The sequence below is a fragment of the Pleurodeles waltl genome, chromosome 9, assembly GCF_031143425.1.
Source record: "Pleurodeles waltl isolate 20211129_DDA chromosome 9, aPleWal1.hap1.20221129, whole genome shotgun sequence".
Classification (NCBI taxonomy): Eukaryota; Metazoa; Chordata; class Amphibia; order Caudata; family Salamandridae; genus Pleurodeles; species Pleurodeles waltl.
Window position 1 is genome coordinate 1,138,983,465 of NC_090448.1, and position 17,411 is coordinate 1,139,000,875.

At 44.3% G+C, this 17,411-nt stretch overlaps 1 protein-coding gene across 1 annotated transcript in view; it reads left to right on the forward strand.

Moving 5' to 3' along the window:
• SPTB (spectrin beta, erythrocytic) overlaps positions 1-3,360 on the forward strand; it is a 194,161-nt gene extending 190,801 nt beyond the window's left edge. The window contains exons 35-36 of the mRNA XM_069208909.1: positions 296-338; positions 3,076-3,360. Of these exons, the coding sequence (XP_069065010.1) occupies positions 296-338; positions 3,076-3,231 (199 nt within the window). The 3' untranslated portion in view covers positions 3,232-3,360. The remainder of the gene's footprint in view (positions 1-295; positions 339-3,075) is intronic.
• The last annotated feature ends 14,051 nt before the right edge of the window (positions 3,361-17,411 follow it).

Below are 17,411 nucleotides of genomic sequence, written 5' to 3' on the forward strand. Positions count from 1 at the left end.
ATTGATTGCTAGAGGTATGGACTGAAATGTAGCACCCAAGGCAGACCAAGATGTGTGGCTTGCTTGAGACCAGTCCGTCATGTAAAGATCTGCTCTGGAGGGTGTAAGTGCCATGTGGATGCCCTGTCTGTGCCTTCTAACTCCATGTTCATTACCCCACAGACGGGCGCACTGAGCACAGGGAGGGCATCTGTGATGGGGGAGGGAATGGTAAAAGTCGCTGTATTAAATACATAATGTTACATTTACTTCACCGGATTGCTGGAATTTACAGAAAATGTGTTTCCTTTTGCAGACTGGACGATGGCAGTCAGTGGCTGTTTCATGGGAAGGATGAGGTAAATGCATTAGTATTGTTTAAGGCGCGTTACTTCTAACATAGCATCCTGTGTCTGATTACAAGAAGCTTATATGGTTTTGCTAAATTGTGAATCAGTGCAAATAACAAATACAAATGAATAGGCACAGAAGCTGGAGTTATGGCTTAGTATCTGGTAAGATTACACCTGGCACTTGCCTGCACTTTTAATCTTACTCCTGACTAACGAAGGTCTCGCCCATGTGGGAGAGGCCACCAGTACACCCCATTAGTATGGGAAGGGTGTGAGTGGGGACAACAACAATATTTTTGGAATTTCACTATTTTCAAAATCTCACACATGAAAACTCCTAAATGGTAGAAAATATCCACCCATAGGGCCCAGTCACAAAGACATTGCCTGTACTCCTCTTTTACTTCTGAGTCCCAGAAATAAATCAAGAGCTCTAAGCGAGTAAGTCACCTTCTCATAGCACATCTCTGTGAATCAGGTTTATATGATGAGGGAAACCAAGCTCTACCAAGAAGGGTATGTAAAATACCCCTGGATGCAAGCACTACCAAGAAGGTACGTCAAACACCTCTGTATGCAAGCACTACCAAGAAGGGTATGTAAAACACCCCTGGATGCAAGAAGGGTACGTAAAACACCCCTGGATGCAAGCACTACCGAGAAGGGTATGTAAAATACCCCTGGATGCAAGCACTACCAAGAAGGTACGTAAAACACCCCTGGATGCAAGCACTACTATGAAGGGTATGTAAGGTACCCCTGGATGATCACGTGCTCAGTGGTGCATCTGTGCAACGTATAGACATATACGTACACATCACAGGATTCACAGATTCCACGAGAGCCAGGCCTACTATGGTACACACCTGCTACATCAAGCCCACTACCTCGTTTGGCACTACATGGCCACTTCTACACCGTGGCACATTACATCATTAAAGGTAATGAATACAAATAGGTTAATGGTTAAATAATTGTAGTGTGAAGGTAGCTCAGTTATATACATTTAGAAAGGCGGTGTTGGTCTTAAACCCGAGACGGTGTATTATCACAGAACATAGTGGCACTCAATATAGTGACATTCATCCATCCTTGCCTACACATCATCTCACTCTCCTGCAGTACAAAATCCTATTTTCTCTATTTTCTGAAGATTAATAACACCTCATTCCATCAGCCGTGCTTAGGTAGAGGTAATTAATGCCCCAATAATTAAAGTATATGCGAATATTCAGGCTAAAATTGTATCCATTCATGGTATAGCTTAAAACAAATCTAATAACCTCTAAAAGTTAGGGAAGTCTTTATTGATAGCTGGCTCATCTTAACTACCATTTCCACCCTTTAGGGCTGCATCAAAGTGCCACATTAATCAAGAAAACAGTACTGCAGAAGTACTGACAACACAGTGTGTGGCATTCACTGAGTGAGGAATTACTTACTCATTATAATGGGACTGAAAGCGTCATCACATGTGAATCTGCATATGTAGTTTATGCCATATTTTCTCATCTCGTCTTCTTATAAGAAAAAGTTTTTAACCAAAACTAGAATGCTAGGGATTACAATTGTGCAGCATTGTAAAATCACATTAAAGAGAACTGGGCCCTTATTTCTTAACCGGTGCTCTGTCATTGTTTGCGCCACAATGCACCTTTAAGCAGATGCACCAGCCACAAGCAGGGGCAGTGCGCCCTACTACAATGGACGCGCTGCCCCAAGGGCAGCCATGAGCCCGCGCTCCGCATACAGTGAAATACAGAGTGCCTGCTTCAAAGCCGCTCCCTGTTGCTCTCTGCAGGTGGTAATCCTTCTGCACCTTGAAGAAGGAGGAAGATCCTCCTGCAGGCAGGATTGCTGAGTGACGCGGGGTCAGCGGGCCCCCTGCCCCGCCCAACACAAACGGCTCGCCTCAGGGAATGCATTGACATTGCGCACCTTTTCATGGTGCAATATCAGTACACCTCCTAAGGGCATGTTTTGCCTCTGTGCCCGTGTTGTTCAATGGGCGCAGACACGGAGGCAGTGATTCCCTCATTTGCATGGGGCATAACCCCATGCAAATGAAGGAAAACCCTCTGAGATGGCCCTACTGCTACATGTGCACGAGCGCTATCAGTATCACAGAAGGAGCAGGCCAAGCATCTGGATCGCGTTCTGTAGTAATGTAGCGCCATGGGGCAGGAAACCAGGCACACATGCCCGCTGCACACCCAGGGCATTATGTGTGATATGGCCCTTGGTGAACACTAGGAGAGTCGTTCCCTGTGTATTTATTACATGGCATCCGAAAGGCAGTAAAAAGTATTTTTCTCATGTCAGTTTTATTGCACTGTATTAATAAACGTGAATGTGACGTGTGCAGTGTAGTAAATGAGTAAATGTGTGTTTATTAGTATGGTTGCTCTAAACAAGTATTATTGTGCTACATTCATCACATTTATTTTCACTACCATGGCAGAAATATGTAAGTTTACCTTTGTGAATTGGGCACATAGGGCCTGATTACAACTTTGGAGGAGGTGTTAATCCGTCCCAAATGTGACGGATATACCACCAGCCGTATTACGAGTTCCATAGGATATAATGGACTCGTAATACGGCTGGTGGTATATCCGTCACTTTACCGTCACTTTTGGGACGGATTAACACCTCCTCCAAAGTTGTAATCAGGCCCAAAATCTCTAATCTTATTGGTCGTGAACAGCCGAGTAATTGCTCATGAATACCTTGATTTGTGCAGGACGAGATGGAGCACTGGATCCAGGGACTGACGTCGGCCATTGCATCGGCGCATCCCCAAAGAATGACACTGAGTCTACCTCTGCCCTCAGCCTCCTCCGCCGAGGGCAAAAAAGAGAAAGAGAAGAGATTCAGCTTCTTCCCTCCCAAAAAATAAAACAAACAATAAAAAAAGGACAACTCCATGCATAACACTCCTTGGTGCTGTGAAACAACATGCTGTACTCTATTCTAAAAATTGTTACTTTAGTTAAATAAAGACGATTAGTCTGTTTTGTTCACAAAATGTCTCTCGAGCAGTCTTTTTGTAATCTTCCACGACTCAGATGCTGTGCTTTAAGCTGGTCTTCCATTCATACTCCGGCAGCAAAGGCTTCTGGGACGTTCATCTCACCATGAGTAGCCAAGTGTTTTACACCATGAATGACAAGAATGCAGGCACTCAGACATATTGTCGATGTTACGTATTACGTATTTCCTTAAGAAGGCACAATCTGCAAACACTGGTTAAAAAAGAAGGAATTAATATACTTAAGGCATGAACCCAACTGCCCTGTTACAACTGGGTAAAAAAATGCCCAGGGAAATGCTTTTTACAATCATTTTGTACAATGGAGAATTATCTGCAAAAAGGGTACTTCCATCTTGTGGAGTTGGTGCAAATCAATGGAGTCATTGCTAACTGGTGGACTCAGTATCAGCTTGGGGAGTCAGTGCCTGCTTGTGGAGGCAGTGCCAGCTGGTAGAGGTGGTGCCCGCTGGTACAAGTGATGCCTGCTGGTGGAGGAGGTGCTTGCTGATGTGGTCTTTGACACCTGATGGAATCAATGCCCTGGGAGGGTCAGTACCAGGTGGATGTGTCAGTGCCTGCTGGTAGAATCAGTGCTTACTGGTGACGTCAGTGCATGACAGGCTGCCATTGCCTAAAACCATCACTGTCTTCTGTTCGAGTCACTGCTTTTTAGCTGTCACTGCCAGGCTTAGTCAGTGCCAGCTAGTGGAGGTGGTGCTTGGTGGTGGAGTTGGGACTGGTGGGAGTGTGCCAGTCTCTTCTGCTGGAGGAGGTGCCTTGTTTGGTGTCAGTGACGACTGGTGGAGTTGATGTACAGTGGGCAAGTCTGTGCCAAGTGGAATGTCGGTTCCTCCTGAGGGAGTCAGTTACTGCTCATGGAAACACTGGAAGGTGGAGTCACTGCCTGCTGGAGGAACTGATTCCTGCTAAGTCTTCTCTCAATGCACGTGGAGGAACACGGCTGACTGCTAGTGGTTCTGTGTGGCAGAACAAGGTAACAGGAAATCTGAATAGCCTCTTAAGTAGGACAAACTGTCAGTGAGCTTGATTGGTATTCTTGAGTGAGTGAGGCTGAATCTGCAGGATGGCATTATTGAGTGAGTGAGGCTGAATCTTCAGGATGGCATTATTGAGTGAGTGAGGCTGAATCTTCAGGATGCCATTAATGAGTGAGTGAGGCTGAATCTACAGGCTAGCATTATTGAGTGAGTGACGCTGAATCTTCAGAATGGCATTGTTGAGTGAGTGAGGCTGAATCTTCAGTATGGCATTACTGAGTGAATGAGGCTGAATCTTCGGATGGCATTATTGAATGAGTGAGGCTGAATGTTTAGTATGGCATTACTGGGTCATTGAGGCTGAATCTTCAGTATGACGTTGAGTCAGTGAGGCTGAATCTTCGGGATGGCATTATTGAGTGAGAGAGGCTGAATCTTCAGGATGGCATTATTGAATGAGTGAGGCAGAATGTTCATTATGGCATTACCGAGTGAGTGAGGCTGAATCTTCAGGATGGCATTACTGAGTGAATGAGGCTGAATCTTCGGTATGGCATTATTGAATGAGTGAGGCTGAATGATTAATACGGCATTACTGGGTCAGTGAGGCTGAATCTCCGGTATGGCATTATTGAATGAGTGAGGCTGAATCTTCGGGATTGCATTATTGAGTGAGTGAGGCTGAATTTTCGGGATGGCATTATTGAATGAGTGAGGCTGAATGTTTAGTATGGCATTACTGGGTCATTGAGGCTGAATCTTCAGTATGACGTTGAGTCGGTGAGGCTGAATCTTTGGGATGGCATTATTGAGTGAGGGAGGCTGAATCTTCAGGACCATTATTGAATGAGTGAGGCTGAATCCTCTGGATGGCATTATTGAGTGAGTGAGGATGAATCTTTGGGATGGCATTATTGAGTAAGTGAGGCTGAATCTTCAGGATGGCATTAATGAGTGAGGGAGGCTGAATCTTCAGGACCATTATTGAATGAGTGAGGCTGAATCCTCTGGATGGCATTATTGAGTGAGTGAGGATGAATCTTCAGGATGGCATTATTCAGTGAGTTAGGCTGAATCTTCAGGATGGCATTAATGAGTGAGGGAGGCTGAATCTTCAGGGTGGCATTATTGAATGAGTGAGGCTGAATCCTCTGGATGGCATTACTGTGCGAGTGATGCTGAATCTTTGGGATGTCATTATGGAGTGAGTGAGGCTGAATCTTCAGGATGGCATTACTGAGTGAGTTAGGCTGAATCTTCAGGATGGCATTATTGAGTGAGTTAGGCTGAATCTTTGGGATGGCATGGAGTGAGTGAGGCTGAATCTTCAGGATGGCATTGTCAAGCCAGTGAGGCTGAATCTTCAGTATCGAGGAGAGTCCCGAATCTGGATTTCAAAGAATGAGATCACCGCTGAGTATGCATCATAGTGAGAAGTGGCTCAACTATGCAAGTCTGTTTCTCTGTCAGAATGAGCTGTAACATGGAAGGAGTAAGCATGGAGCGACTGTATCACAGTAAATGTCCTAGAAGGGTAACTGATGATAAAATCCCATTAGCGGTGCCAAGTCAATGATGTCATACAGATGCACCCACATCCATAATACTAATAACACATATGTAATGTCAGTGGCTGCAAAATACCTAGGGAGCATTGACTCATTTACATAAGGGAATTGTCCTATTCCTTGTATTTTTTTAAAAATAATAATAATAAAGGGATTCCACCTGGTAGGCTACTGGAGAGAGATGCTTTAGCCTTGATCTTAGCCGTGATCATCAAACCCCCAAAGTAAGAAACTGTTTCCCCAAAAAAACTTTATTAGATTGACTCCACAGGATGGTCGCAGAGCTTTTGTGAATGTCCACAAAAAGTCATATTTCTCTCATGGTGAAGGTACTGCTCAGTGGTGCTTCAGTTTTAATGCTAGTCCTGCCAAGATAGTACTGGCAATTCTTCAGAAGCACCTCCAGTGGACCAGGCAAGAGCTGCAGGCTATTTTATGCACAGGGCAATTCAGTTACCAGGCAATTCAGGCTTGGTAGGCTATATATATGTCACAGGCACTGCAAGTGCAGAAGGCTAGCAGTCTTCCCTATGCTCTGCAGCAGGTGCCTAGTCCACTAGAGACTCATAGCAGAGGTCAAGTCAGCTCTCCTTGTCTCTGTTTTCCTTCTGCAGTAGTAGGAGGACTGTTCTCATCTTCTCAGGGTCAGAAAAAGAGTAAGGGGGTCCAGTAAGGTGTGTGTCCCAAAGCTTCCTTCAATATAATGAAAGGCAAAGGATTCAAGAGTTGATGTCAGATCTGTGAACTCTTTTTAACTACTTTTTGTCGCAACGAAGATGGCTATGAGCAAAACCTCTTCCTAGGTTAATATCCCCAAACCTACAACTTCAAAGACATTCCAGACCACCCAACAGAACAAGAACTCCTCTCCCTAGCTCAGAGAGCTAGAAAGTCCACTAGCAAACATTCAGGTAGCCAGAGGCGAGAACCATAATTCACACTTTGACTTGATCTCCTGGAAAAGGGCAAACTATCCGATCCCTTGATTCTTTCCTCCAACATTATTGAAATGGTCCGGCAGGATGGCGAATGGCTTTTAAAGGAAAGCAGCTCGACTCAGTTAGATTTCCCATATGGACACTAATGTGACTTAGATTTTATCACTGATTTCCTGGCTAAAGGTGTAAAACTTTAACTTCTCGTAACATTTGAAGTCTTATTTGTAAATATGTAGATCTTCAAAAGAGTATAGGTACATCAAAATGTACACAAAAATTGAAATATTAATTTTGAAGATATTTAGCAGGAGCTGTGTGTGACTCACAGTTGTGTGGTTGTCAAAAACCACAAGAAGCAATGTTAGGCAGTGTGGACGTGTTAGTAACTCGAGTGCCTACATGTGACTTGACATGAGTGAGCATGTTCACAAATAGCCAACTTACAATGCAAGGTTTATAAAATATTTAACTGAATAGTGTTGTCATGAGGTTCCTTTAGCATTTACAAAGGCACATTATTTAGCCCTGGGCCTTAGGCCTGTGTCCTCTCACCTACTTTCCTTTCGCCTTTATTCATTTTATTATTTTAGAAAAGTTTCATTTTAGCAGAGATGTTTTTATTCTTTTATGAGTTGTCCTTCTACCTAAAGTACTAGGGCCCTGATTTATACTTTTTTTGTGCCGTATTAGCGTCATTTATTGACGCAAAAGCGGTGCAATACAATTGTATTTTGTAAGTTTGCGCTGCTTTTGCGTCACTAAATGACTCTAATACGGTGCAAAAAAAGTATAAATCAGGGCCTTAGTACTTTAGGTAGAGATGTTAGACAGGCTTTTGTGACAATATGATGGGACTCTTTTTGTGTTTCACTCTCTTGAACACTGCTGTGATAACACTGTGTTTCATTATCCTTATAGTCTCAATTCGTGCCTTTTGAAATAGAATGCGGTTGCTTCAATAAAACCTATTGAACCAGGATCCTGCTTCTGTTTTGTCATTGCATGCATGAGACTTATTTAACTGAGAGAAAGGGGTAAGATCTGTTCCACCACAACTTTCCTGGGGAACAGAGTGTCATGCAAAAGGCTGCCACAAATAATTTATACCTTTGATTCTTGTGAGGTGCTGCTAGCTAGCCTGAAAGGGTTAGGCCAAAAGCTGTCACACAGCTATTGGCTTGAGACTTTGTGAATCAGTCTTGGTCGGGCCCAGTGGGGCGCTCAGCTACCAACTATTTCTCCTGGCAGTTTGGATGCATCCTTCGACCTAAACCTGAGTACTTACATTGAACTGTACGAGGAACTACATTAAAAACATAGCTCTATCTGTCTGTTCCTGCTTGTTTTCTGCCATATGCTCTATCTGCTAGTGCTACATGTGTTAGTACAGTAAACAAATATCTATTGCCTTTCCTATGCTTGTTTACTTAATATCAGCAGCTTTGAGACATTTCATCTGTAGCTTATTTATTTTCTTTATTCTTTCCTGTGCAGCTGGTTTCCCATTGAGCCAGGACGAGGCATGAGATGATTAGGTGTTTAGGGTGTCCTGAAAGGTGCCTACTCCCCAGGGTGGCCTTAAATAGGGAAAGCATGTCGGATAGAGGGTGGATATGCCAGGCAGTGTTGGGTATCTTGTAACAGGCCAAGGCTGGAGTAGTGCCAAACTTTCTGGTGGTGGACTTACTCATGCCAGGAGCCATGGAGGCATGCATGCTCAAGTCTGCCTCACCACCAATGTAATGTTGGTGTTTGTAGGGCGACAGACTGGCCAAATCAAGAAACTGTCAGGGAGACCAGATCCTCGGGGCTTGAACATGTTCCCAGCATGTCTACCTCTTGGCAGCTCAAAACTCCACTAGTTATATAGCACAGAGTTAAAGAATGGCCAAGTGGGGGAATGGGTTTTGGATTGGAAACGGCGGGGAAGGAGACCTGTGGAAGCAAGAGTTAAACAACACAATTGCAAGATTAATCACAATGACTTTCAATAAGTTTTGTTTCAAATAAACACTTATGCTGAACACATGAATGGCCTAAGGCTTTACTATAACGAGGCCTCAAGAATCTGGGTACCTGGAAATCAAGAAAGGTTATGCAAGGTTTTCTCATGAACATTCCAGAATTAGCATTTTATATTTTGAACAATAAACTCTCTCCAAAATACTTCTTAGAATAATCTCTGCACTGTAGCAAGAATCAAAGAGCACATGTTTTGTTTTTCCCTGCATAAATAAACTGTACAAGTACCATGAATAACACTGCCACGACACTCTCTGATTAAGAGTTTCAAGATTCAAATGTTCAGGGAATAATATTATGCACTTTAATCAAAACTGCACATCTAGGTTTCAATGTCTAGAAATGATCGCACACTCAGCCGATCTGTATTTCTAAAGTTAAACACCAGGAAAGAATTGCGCACTCTGTTGCAGATTCGAACATCTAGATTCACATGCAATGAAACGATCGCACGCACTGCCGATCGATGGCTCAAGAGTTAAATGCCGGGAAAGAATTGTGCACACTGTTGCTGATTCGGAATTCACAATACACATGTCATGAAATGATCGCGCACACTGCCGATCTGAATGCCAAGAAATAAATGCCTGGGAAGAATTGCGCACACTGTTGCCGATTCAGAATTCACAATACAAATGCCACAAAATGATCGCGCACACTGCCGATCTGAATGCTAAGAAGTAAATGCCTGGAAGGAATCGCGCACACTGTTGCCGATTCGGAATTCACAATAGAAATGCCATGAAATGATCATGCACACTGCCGATCTGAATGCCAAGAATTAAATACCTGGAACGAATTGCGCACACTGTTGCTGATTCGGAATTCACAATACAAATGCCACAAAATGATCGCGCACACTGCCGATCTAAATGCTAAGAAGTAAATGCCTGGAAGGAATCGCGCACACTGTTGCTGATTCGGAATTCACAATAGAAATGCCATGAAATGATCATGCACACTGCCGATCTGAATGCCAAGAATTAAATGCCTGGAAAGAATCGCGCACACTGTTGCCGATTCGGAATTTACATACAAATGCCATGAAATGATCGCGCACACTGCCGATCTGAATGCCAAGAAATAAATGCCTGGAAAGAATCGCGCACACTGTTGCCGATTCGGAATTCACAATACAAATGCCATGAAATGATCACGCACACTGCCAATCTGAATGCCAAGAAGTAAATGCCTGGAAAGAATCGCGCACACTGTTGCTGATTCGGAATTCACAATACAGATGCCATGAAAATAATCACAAACGCGATTTCAAAATTAGGCCCAAAACTCGAGTGTCACTGGAAAACGGGGTCGGGGGCCTAACCCGACCTCCGCCTTACCGCCCTGCTAGAAGATCACCAAATACACGAGTGCAGGCCTGGAAATGACTGGATAGGCCTCCGGGACAGGAGCTCTGGAAAATGCTGCTGCTCTGCACGGGGACCTCTGAATAGTGAGCACGTGGAGCTGGGCTGGCTCCCTTATATAGAGCCAAGCCCCACCCACGAGCCACACCCAACAATGCTGCAAGAAAGGCTTCTAGAAAGTCTTAGAATAAAGGACCACACCTTGTAGTCCTGCAAACAAGCCTTGCAAATGAACAATGAATTGACAAACAGCATTAATGACTTTTCAAGGTGAAAGCTCTGCAAAGCAAAAGGTTAACATACTTCATAGAAACATAATGCACGAAATATGCCTTTGCATAAGGACTGGTTTTTTGCATTTACGTCGCCCGTAGAGCACTGTCCTGATGTTGACAGAAACACACATGCTTGAGACCATGACAGGGTGAGAACGCAAAAAATCAGAAAACCAGACTGAATTTCTTACAAATAATAATCACAGTTGATTTATGCAGAAGCTTCGAGATACAGAAGCTTGCACAAGCACAATGGATCCCCAGGGGAGGGGCTGAATCCCTACCATCCATAAGGTGATAGACATTAAGGCCCTGATTTAGAGTTTAGCAGAGGAGGTTACTCCATCTTAAGCATGACGGATATCCCATCCGCTGTATTGAAATTCCCACAGAACTTGTAATATGACGTATGGGATTTCCACCTGGAAATAGTTTGCTTTGAGGCAGCTATGCCGGTTCTCATGGGGGCCATAGTTTACAAATAATTGATCAGATTGTCTGATATCTTTAGTCATATCAAGATAACATTTTAACACTCTTTTTAGATCTCAGGAGTGAAAAGGGAGCGGTTTGGGAAAGAATGTTGGAAGAGAAATGGTCTGGTTAAGATCCGGTCTTCACAGAAGCCTCCAGTGAGGATTTTCTGATAGGAGATCCATGTACCACCATTGATGGGGCAATTCTAGGGCTATTAGTATCATCCTGGTTTGGGCCCTGTAGAATTTGTTGATCACTGTGGGAATTAGGGGAATGGGTGGAAAAGCGTAGAGAAATGTCTCTGACCAGTCTATCAACAGGGTATTCCCCTTTGTCCCTGGTCAGTAAAACCTGGAAGCAAAGTTTCTGCATTTTTTGTTGTTTTCGTCAGCATACTGGTCAACCTGAGGATACCCCCATTGTTGAAAAATGTCTCATACAAAGTCGTTGTGAAGCACCCAGTCATGTGAATCTGAAAAGCTTTGGCTGAGGGAGACCGCTTGTGTGTTCTGGGCCCCTGGAAGGTGAACCGCGGTGATCGACAACCTCCTTGCTAATAGCCAATGCCAGATGGTCTGCGTCTCTCGAGCTAGAGACAAGATTGTGTGCCCCCCTGCTTGCTCAGATAGTACATCGTGGTCGCATTGTCTGTTTGGGCTAAGATGGAGATGTCCTTGGTGGATGGGCAAAAAGACTTGAGGGCTAGATGAACTGCCCTCAACTCTAGCAGGTTGATGTGGTATTGCTGCTCTTTGTCTGAGCATAGGCCTTGGGCTTGGAGAGAGCCCATGTGAGCCCCCCAGTCCTGAAGCGATGCATCCGTTTTAAGCGTTTGAGTAGGAATGCTCTGATGAAATGGGACTCATAAACAGATGCTGTCGGTGAGTCCACCATCGTAGTGAGTGTTTTGCCACTGGTGACAGAATTATTCTGTCATCCCATTTGTCTGCAAACTGACTCCACTGACCCTCCAGATTCTCTTGGGGAGATCTCATGTGTAACCTGACATTCGGAACAATGAAAATGCAGGAGGCCATGGAACCTAGGAGTGATGCAATTTGCCTGGCTGTTGGTTGCAGAGTGTGAAGGATGCTGTGACACTTCTGCGCTATTGATAATAGTCTCTCCTCCGAAGCATACACTTTTTTGAGGTTTGTATCCAGTGTTGCAAAACCTACAAAAGTCTATACAGACTCCAACCCAGAGGATTCACTACTTAGAGTGAAGTCTCTGGGTTGGAGTCTGTATTGACTTTTGTAGATTTACTTGAAGGCCGAGATTCTTGAAGATATTTAAGGTGATTTTGAGATGTTGTATCATCTGAATTGAGGTTCTTTTCAGTAGCCAATTGTCAAGGTATGGGTAAATAAAAAACGTTTTCTTCCTCAGGTGTGCTGCTACTACTGCACCACACTTGGAAAACGTGCACACGGCTGATTTTAGACTAAAGGGTAGTACCCTTTACTGGTACTGGTGGGATGCAACTACAAAGCAGAGGAATTTGCGGTGTTTCACTGCCACTGGGATGTGAAAATATGCATCCTGTCGATCTATGGAACACATCCAGTCCCCTTGATGGAGTTGGGGAAAGATTTGATGAAGGGAAAGCATTTTGAATGTTTCTTTGCGAATGTACTTGTTGAGATGCCTCAGATCTGAAATGGGTCTGAAGTCTCTATTTGAGGCTTTTTTCCACCCCAAGAAATAGGGGGAGTACACCCCTTTTCCTCTCAGTGAAGGTGGAACTTCTTCAATAGCCCTTTTTCGTATCAGAGTGAGAACCTCGTTTTGCAGGAGAGGTTGTTGATGACAAGCTGTTTTTGTTGGTTGTACTGGAGAAGGAGGTGATTTGAAACATAGAGAATACCCATTTTCTACAATGTTTATAACCCATTTGTCTTTGGTAATGAAGCGCCACTCGCTTCTATAATTTGTAATACTGCCGCCCCTCACCACCACTGGTGTGGGTGACAGGATCAGGCAAAGCGATCCCTCATTGTTTCCCTGATGTTTTAGCTGCAGACTGATTTTGACTGTTTGCTCCTCGTTCCCTTGTTTGTTTTTGGGATGGGTAGAAAAGTCTTGCTTGCCTTTGCTGTTGTCTTTGGGCCCTCTGCTGATATGGACATCTATCGTAAGGTCTATATCTTCTACAGTATTCCTTGCGCTTTTCTAGACCCACGGCCTTGAGTCTGTCCAGTTCAGACTTCATTCTGGCCATTTCTTCATCTGTGTGGGACCCAAATAGAGAATTCCCGGTGAATGGGAGAGTCATGATGCAATGCTGGGCCTCTGGCTTGAAGCCTGTTAGGCAGAGCCAAGATAATCGTCTTGCACATATACCATGCGCATACCCATGTGCAGCTAGATCCAAGCCGCCTGCAACCGCGCTAATTACTTGATTGGCTACTAGACCGCCTTCCTGTAGGAGTTTTTGGAAATCCTGTCTGTCTTCTCTAGGTAGCTCATCGACAAACCTGGTTAGCAAATCCCAGAGAGATCGAGTGCATCTTCCTAAAAGAGCAGATGCACTAGATATCTTCATAAAGGAAGCAGAGGTACCACACATCTTTCTCCCCATTGAGTCCAGATGTTTGCTGTCTTTATCTAGAGGAACTGTGGATGAGGACACCACAGAATGGGTTTTTCTGGCTGCAGCTAGAATGACAGAGTCCGGGGAGGATTGGTTCTGATAAATAATTGGTCCTGATCTGGGGCCTTATATTTTTTTAGAATTCTTGCCAGTGCTGCACGTAAGCTTGCTGGTTTGAGGAATGTATCCATTACTGGTCACAAAAGTCCTGGAACCAGAGGAAGGAGCTGCCTTGAAAAAGAGGGATGGTGCAGCGTTTCAAATATTACAGACGATGACGCTACAGATTCAAGGAGGTCTATATTAAGCTTATGAGCTCCTCTGACCAACACTGTCATCCACTGGAGAGACTTTCGCCGGAAGAGTGTCGGTTAATGTGGGCGAATAGTTCTTAATAGATGACGTAGATGCAGTAGACCAGGAAGGTTATCTGTGTCTTTGGTGATGGGATTGAGAGCTTCGAGATCCTCTGGAAAATGAAGGTGATCTTGGGGATGTTTGAGGCGATCTACCCCTTGTGTGTGACCGAGGAGTCCTGCGCCTTTTTTGCGGTGAGGGGTGACTAATAGAAGACGGTGATGTCACCCGCTTGGTTGGAGGCGTTGGTGATGGTGTCCTTGGAAGGGATCTTGAGGGAGAATACATCCAAGAGTATTGTGAGTCCGGAGACTGATGGGCTGGGCTCTTGTTAAGACTCTCCAACCATCTTGGCGACAGATTTATAGGTGAGACTTGACCTCCTGAATGCGACGAAGCTCTTGAGGATGCCAGAGAGGACCTACTTGGCATGGTTGTTGTAGGGTCATGTCTTTGAGGTACCTACGTTGGTAAAGTACCAGTAGGTGAAGTTGTCTTTGCTGGTGGATGATGTGCAGCCATTGATCGGCGTTGTGGAGAACATGAACGGTCTTGTTTCAATGTCAAAGTTTGTTTTGACGTTGACCAAATGGGTGAGGGTGTATCTCGACATCGAACAAAAGTGCACTGTTGTTGACGGAGACCGCTCATATCTTGACGTTGAATGTCTTGAAGTCAAGTGTGATGCCACTGTTGGCATATGTCTTGACATCAAACGGCACCTCGTTGCCATCAACGGAGAAACAGATCTTTGACGTCGATTTGTCTGACGTTGTGGTCTTCAACGTTGACTGCTTCTTTGTCAATGCGTCATGGTGTACCCTCAATGGAGTATCAGCACACCAGTGCTGGCTCGACGTTGAGCGGTGGGTGAACACCAACGGAGACTTATCTTTTTAAGTCGACTGTGTTTTTGACGTCATGTCCCTTGACGTCGTGTATGTCGCCATTGCAGACAAGTGCTTCTCGACGTCGGTTGACGACGTTGATGCGATGGCAGAACTGATGTCGACGCTGACGGTGAACAAACAGGTATTTTCCTACCTGCTGAGGTACATCTTGCTCAGCGTTTTTCTGTTGCACTTTTTTCTCTGGAGACCTTCTTATGAAGAGAGGTGGATGTTGTCTTCTCCCTCTCTTGTAGACCATGGAGCCGAATCCTTTCTCTGTCTTTCAGTGTTCTTTTTGAAAGATTCTGGCAGTGATTGCTGGTCTCAGGACAGTGGCTTTGAAGCAGGCACACTATGAAGACTGATTGGGGATCAGTCTAAGCCTTCTTTTTGCCACAAGCAGGGCATTTGACAAAAAGGGTTGGCTTCTTGTGAGGAAAAATATGTTATTTTACTTAGAAAATGAATAAAGACGTCGAGTAAATGTAGAAAGTTGAGTATTATTAGAATTTTTCTGGTAAAAAAACTCTGAAAATTAGAGCTTAATGATCCAGGGTCCTAACAGAAGGAGCCTGAAAAAAGAACTGACCTAACTGTAGCCCAACTGTCACCTCATTCTCACCTGTGAGGCATGATGGGATACTGGAGGTTCTCAGGGCCTTAAAGGCACAGTGCCAGTTTTTTGGTTCTGCTATGTTAATTTGGATGCAGCCTATTGGCTAATAATGCCTTTGTATTTTCATTGCAGTTTTCTCTCTATAAGAGGTTGTTAGTGCTTTCTATGCTCTCTTCTATGATTACAGAAACGTTTGAACTCTAGTTGAAGAGTTTTATTGAAGACAAACTTTACAAAAATAGGGCATTTTTAGCATCTGTGTCAACATAGACTGCATGATTGCTTACAAATGTATATGATATATATGTATCAAAATTCTCTAAACAACTTTTACTTTTACATATACATTTAAGGTATACATATGTGTGTTTATATGTGCTCTTGGGTCCCCGCACATGGACAGGAAGATTCAGTGTTTATGACTATTGATGTGGATCCCCTGGAAGAGAAATTTAGTTTCACTACTGCCTGACACTCTAACCTCATGCACCAGGAATTAAAGACAATGTAGTGAACTTTAATGTAACTCAGGCGAGACAAAGAGAGTCAATTCTAGTGCCTGAACTGCACATCTATTGGCTGAATTGCACAGTGTGAAACCCTAGCTTCCCTGCTTGAGCTCATTGTGTGATTCTATACATATATTTTATTTCACCGAGCCTTCTTTTTCTTCATTATCACATATGAGAGCATCCTCAAGGATGTGAGCTCAGGAACTGCACAGTCCAGAAAACTCTGGTACTTGATTTGATAAACTATAATGTTCCATGTATAATAAGACTGTAGCCCACACATGGGATGCACATGACAACTGGCTCGCCTCTTAGTTCAGTAGTGGCATTGTCGTCAGGGCTGGGGGCAGGATGTTTCTAAGTCCAGGTTTAAAAACTATCACTTTTAAACAATGGCTCTCAAATTAGCAATATACTATCATGTACTATGGTGAAATGCTCCCCGTGTTAAACAAATAAACCTCTGAATTTTGACAGGACTTTTCCATATTCTTACATATTTGTTGCATGATTTATATGCTAAATATTTTTAGGGCTTGGCTCTTGCACATGCTTTTAGAGTCAAACCAGAGCCTAGTTTCTTCTCTCTCTTTTAATTTGTTAGCTCGGTCACCTCTATGTTTCTCCAGGCAAATCTGTCACAATTTTTGGTCCAGTGTTCAGTGGCGTAGCGTGGGGGGTGCAGGGGGGGACCGGGCGCACCGGGCGCAACATCTGGGGGGGGGGGGGGCGCGCTCGCACTCGCGAGTGCTAAAATCCACGGGTTAGGGGGCGCAAATTACTTGCCTTGCCCGGGGTGCTGACAACCCACGCTACACCACTGCCAGTGTTAGCCAAGACCTTTAGACTTCATAAAATTATTTTATATTCACTTATATGGGCTTTCAGACATTGGTCTGTTTCTGTGTCATCCACATTTTTCTTCTGCCTCTCACATCATGAGCATGGGCCAGTGGGTCCGACCTCTTCAGCCAATGGCTAACTTTACCGTGAGTAACGGGTTCCTCCGTATCACAAGGAGCACATCCACATACAACGTAGTTCCCTTCAGTACCAGGGGCTTCAGTGCACAGGACTCCATCCTGATCATCGGATGTCTTTCAGAAGTCAATAAAACAGCGCCATTTACTCCCACAATAATAACAACTACTTTTAGGCGCTAGGGCGCAACTTAGTACGCGGTGTCCATAGAGTAACGGAAAGTGAAGAGCCTCCGCCCCCGCCCCCACCCCACACACACACACCTCCACCCCTCTCCCAGCAGAATGTGACGAGGGCCCCCCCTTTATCTACAATATCTCGCAAATATTCATGAGCCCTAGGTTAAATGTGACCCCATGAAGGGTTGGGGGACCCTGAAGACTGGGGCTCCTGGACAGCAGTAGCTTGCTTTACCCCCAATAGGGTGCGCTTTATAAATGGACAATATTGC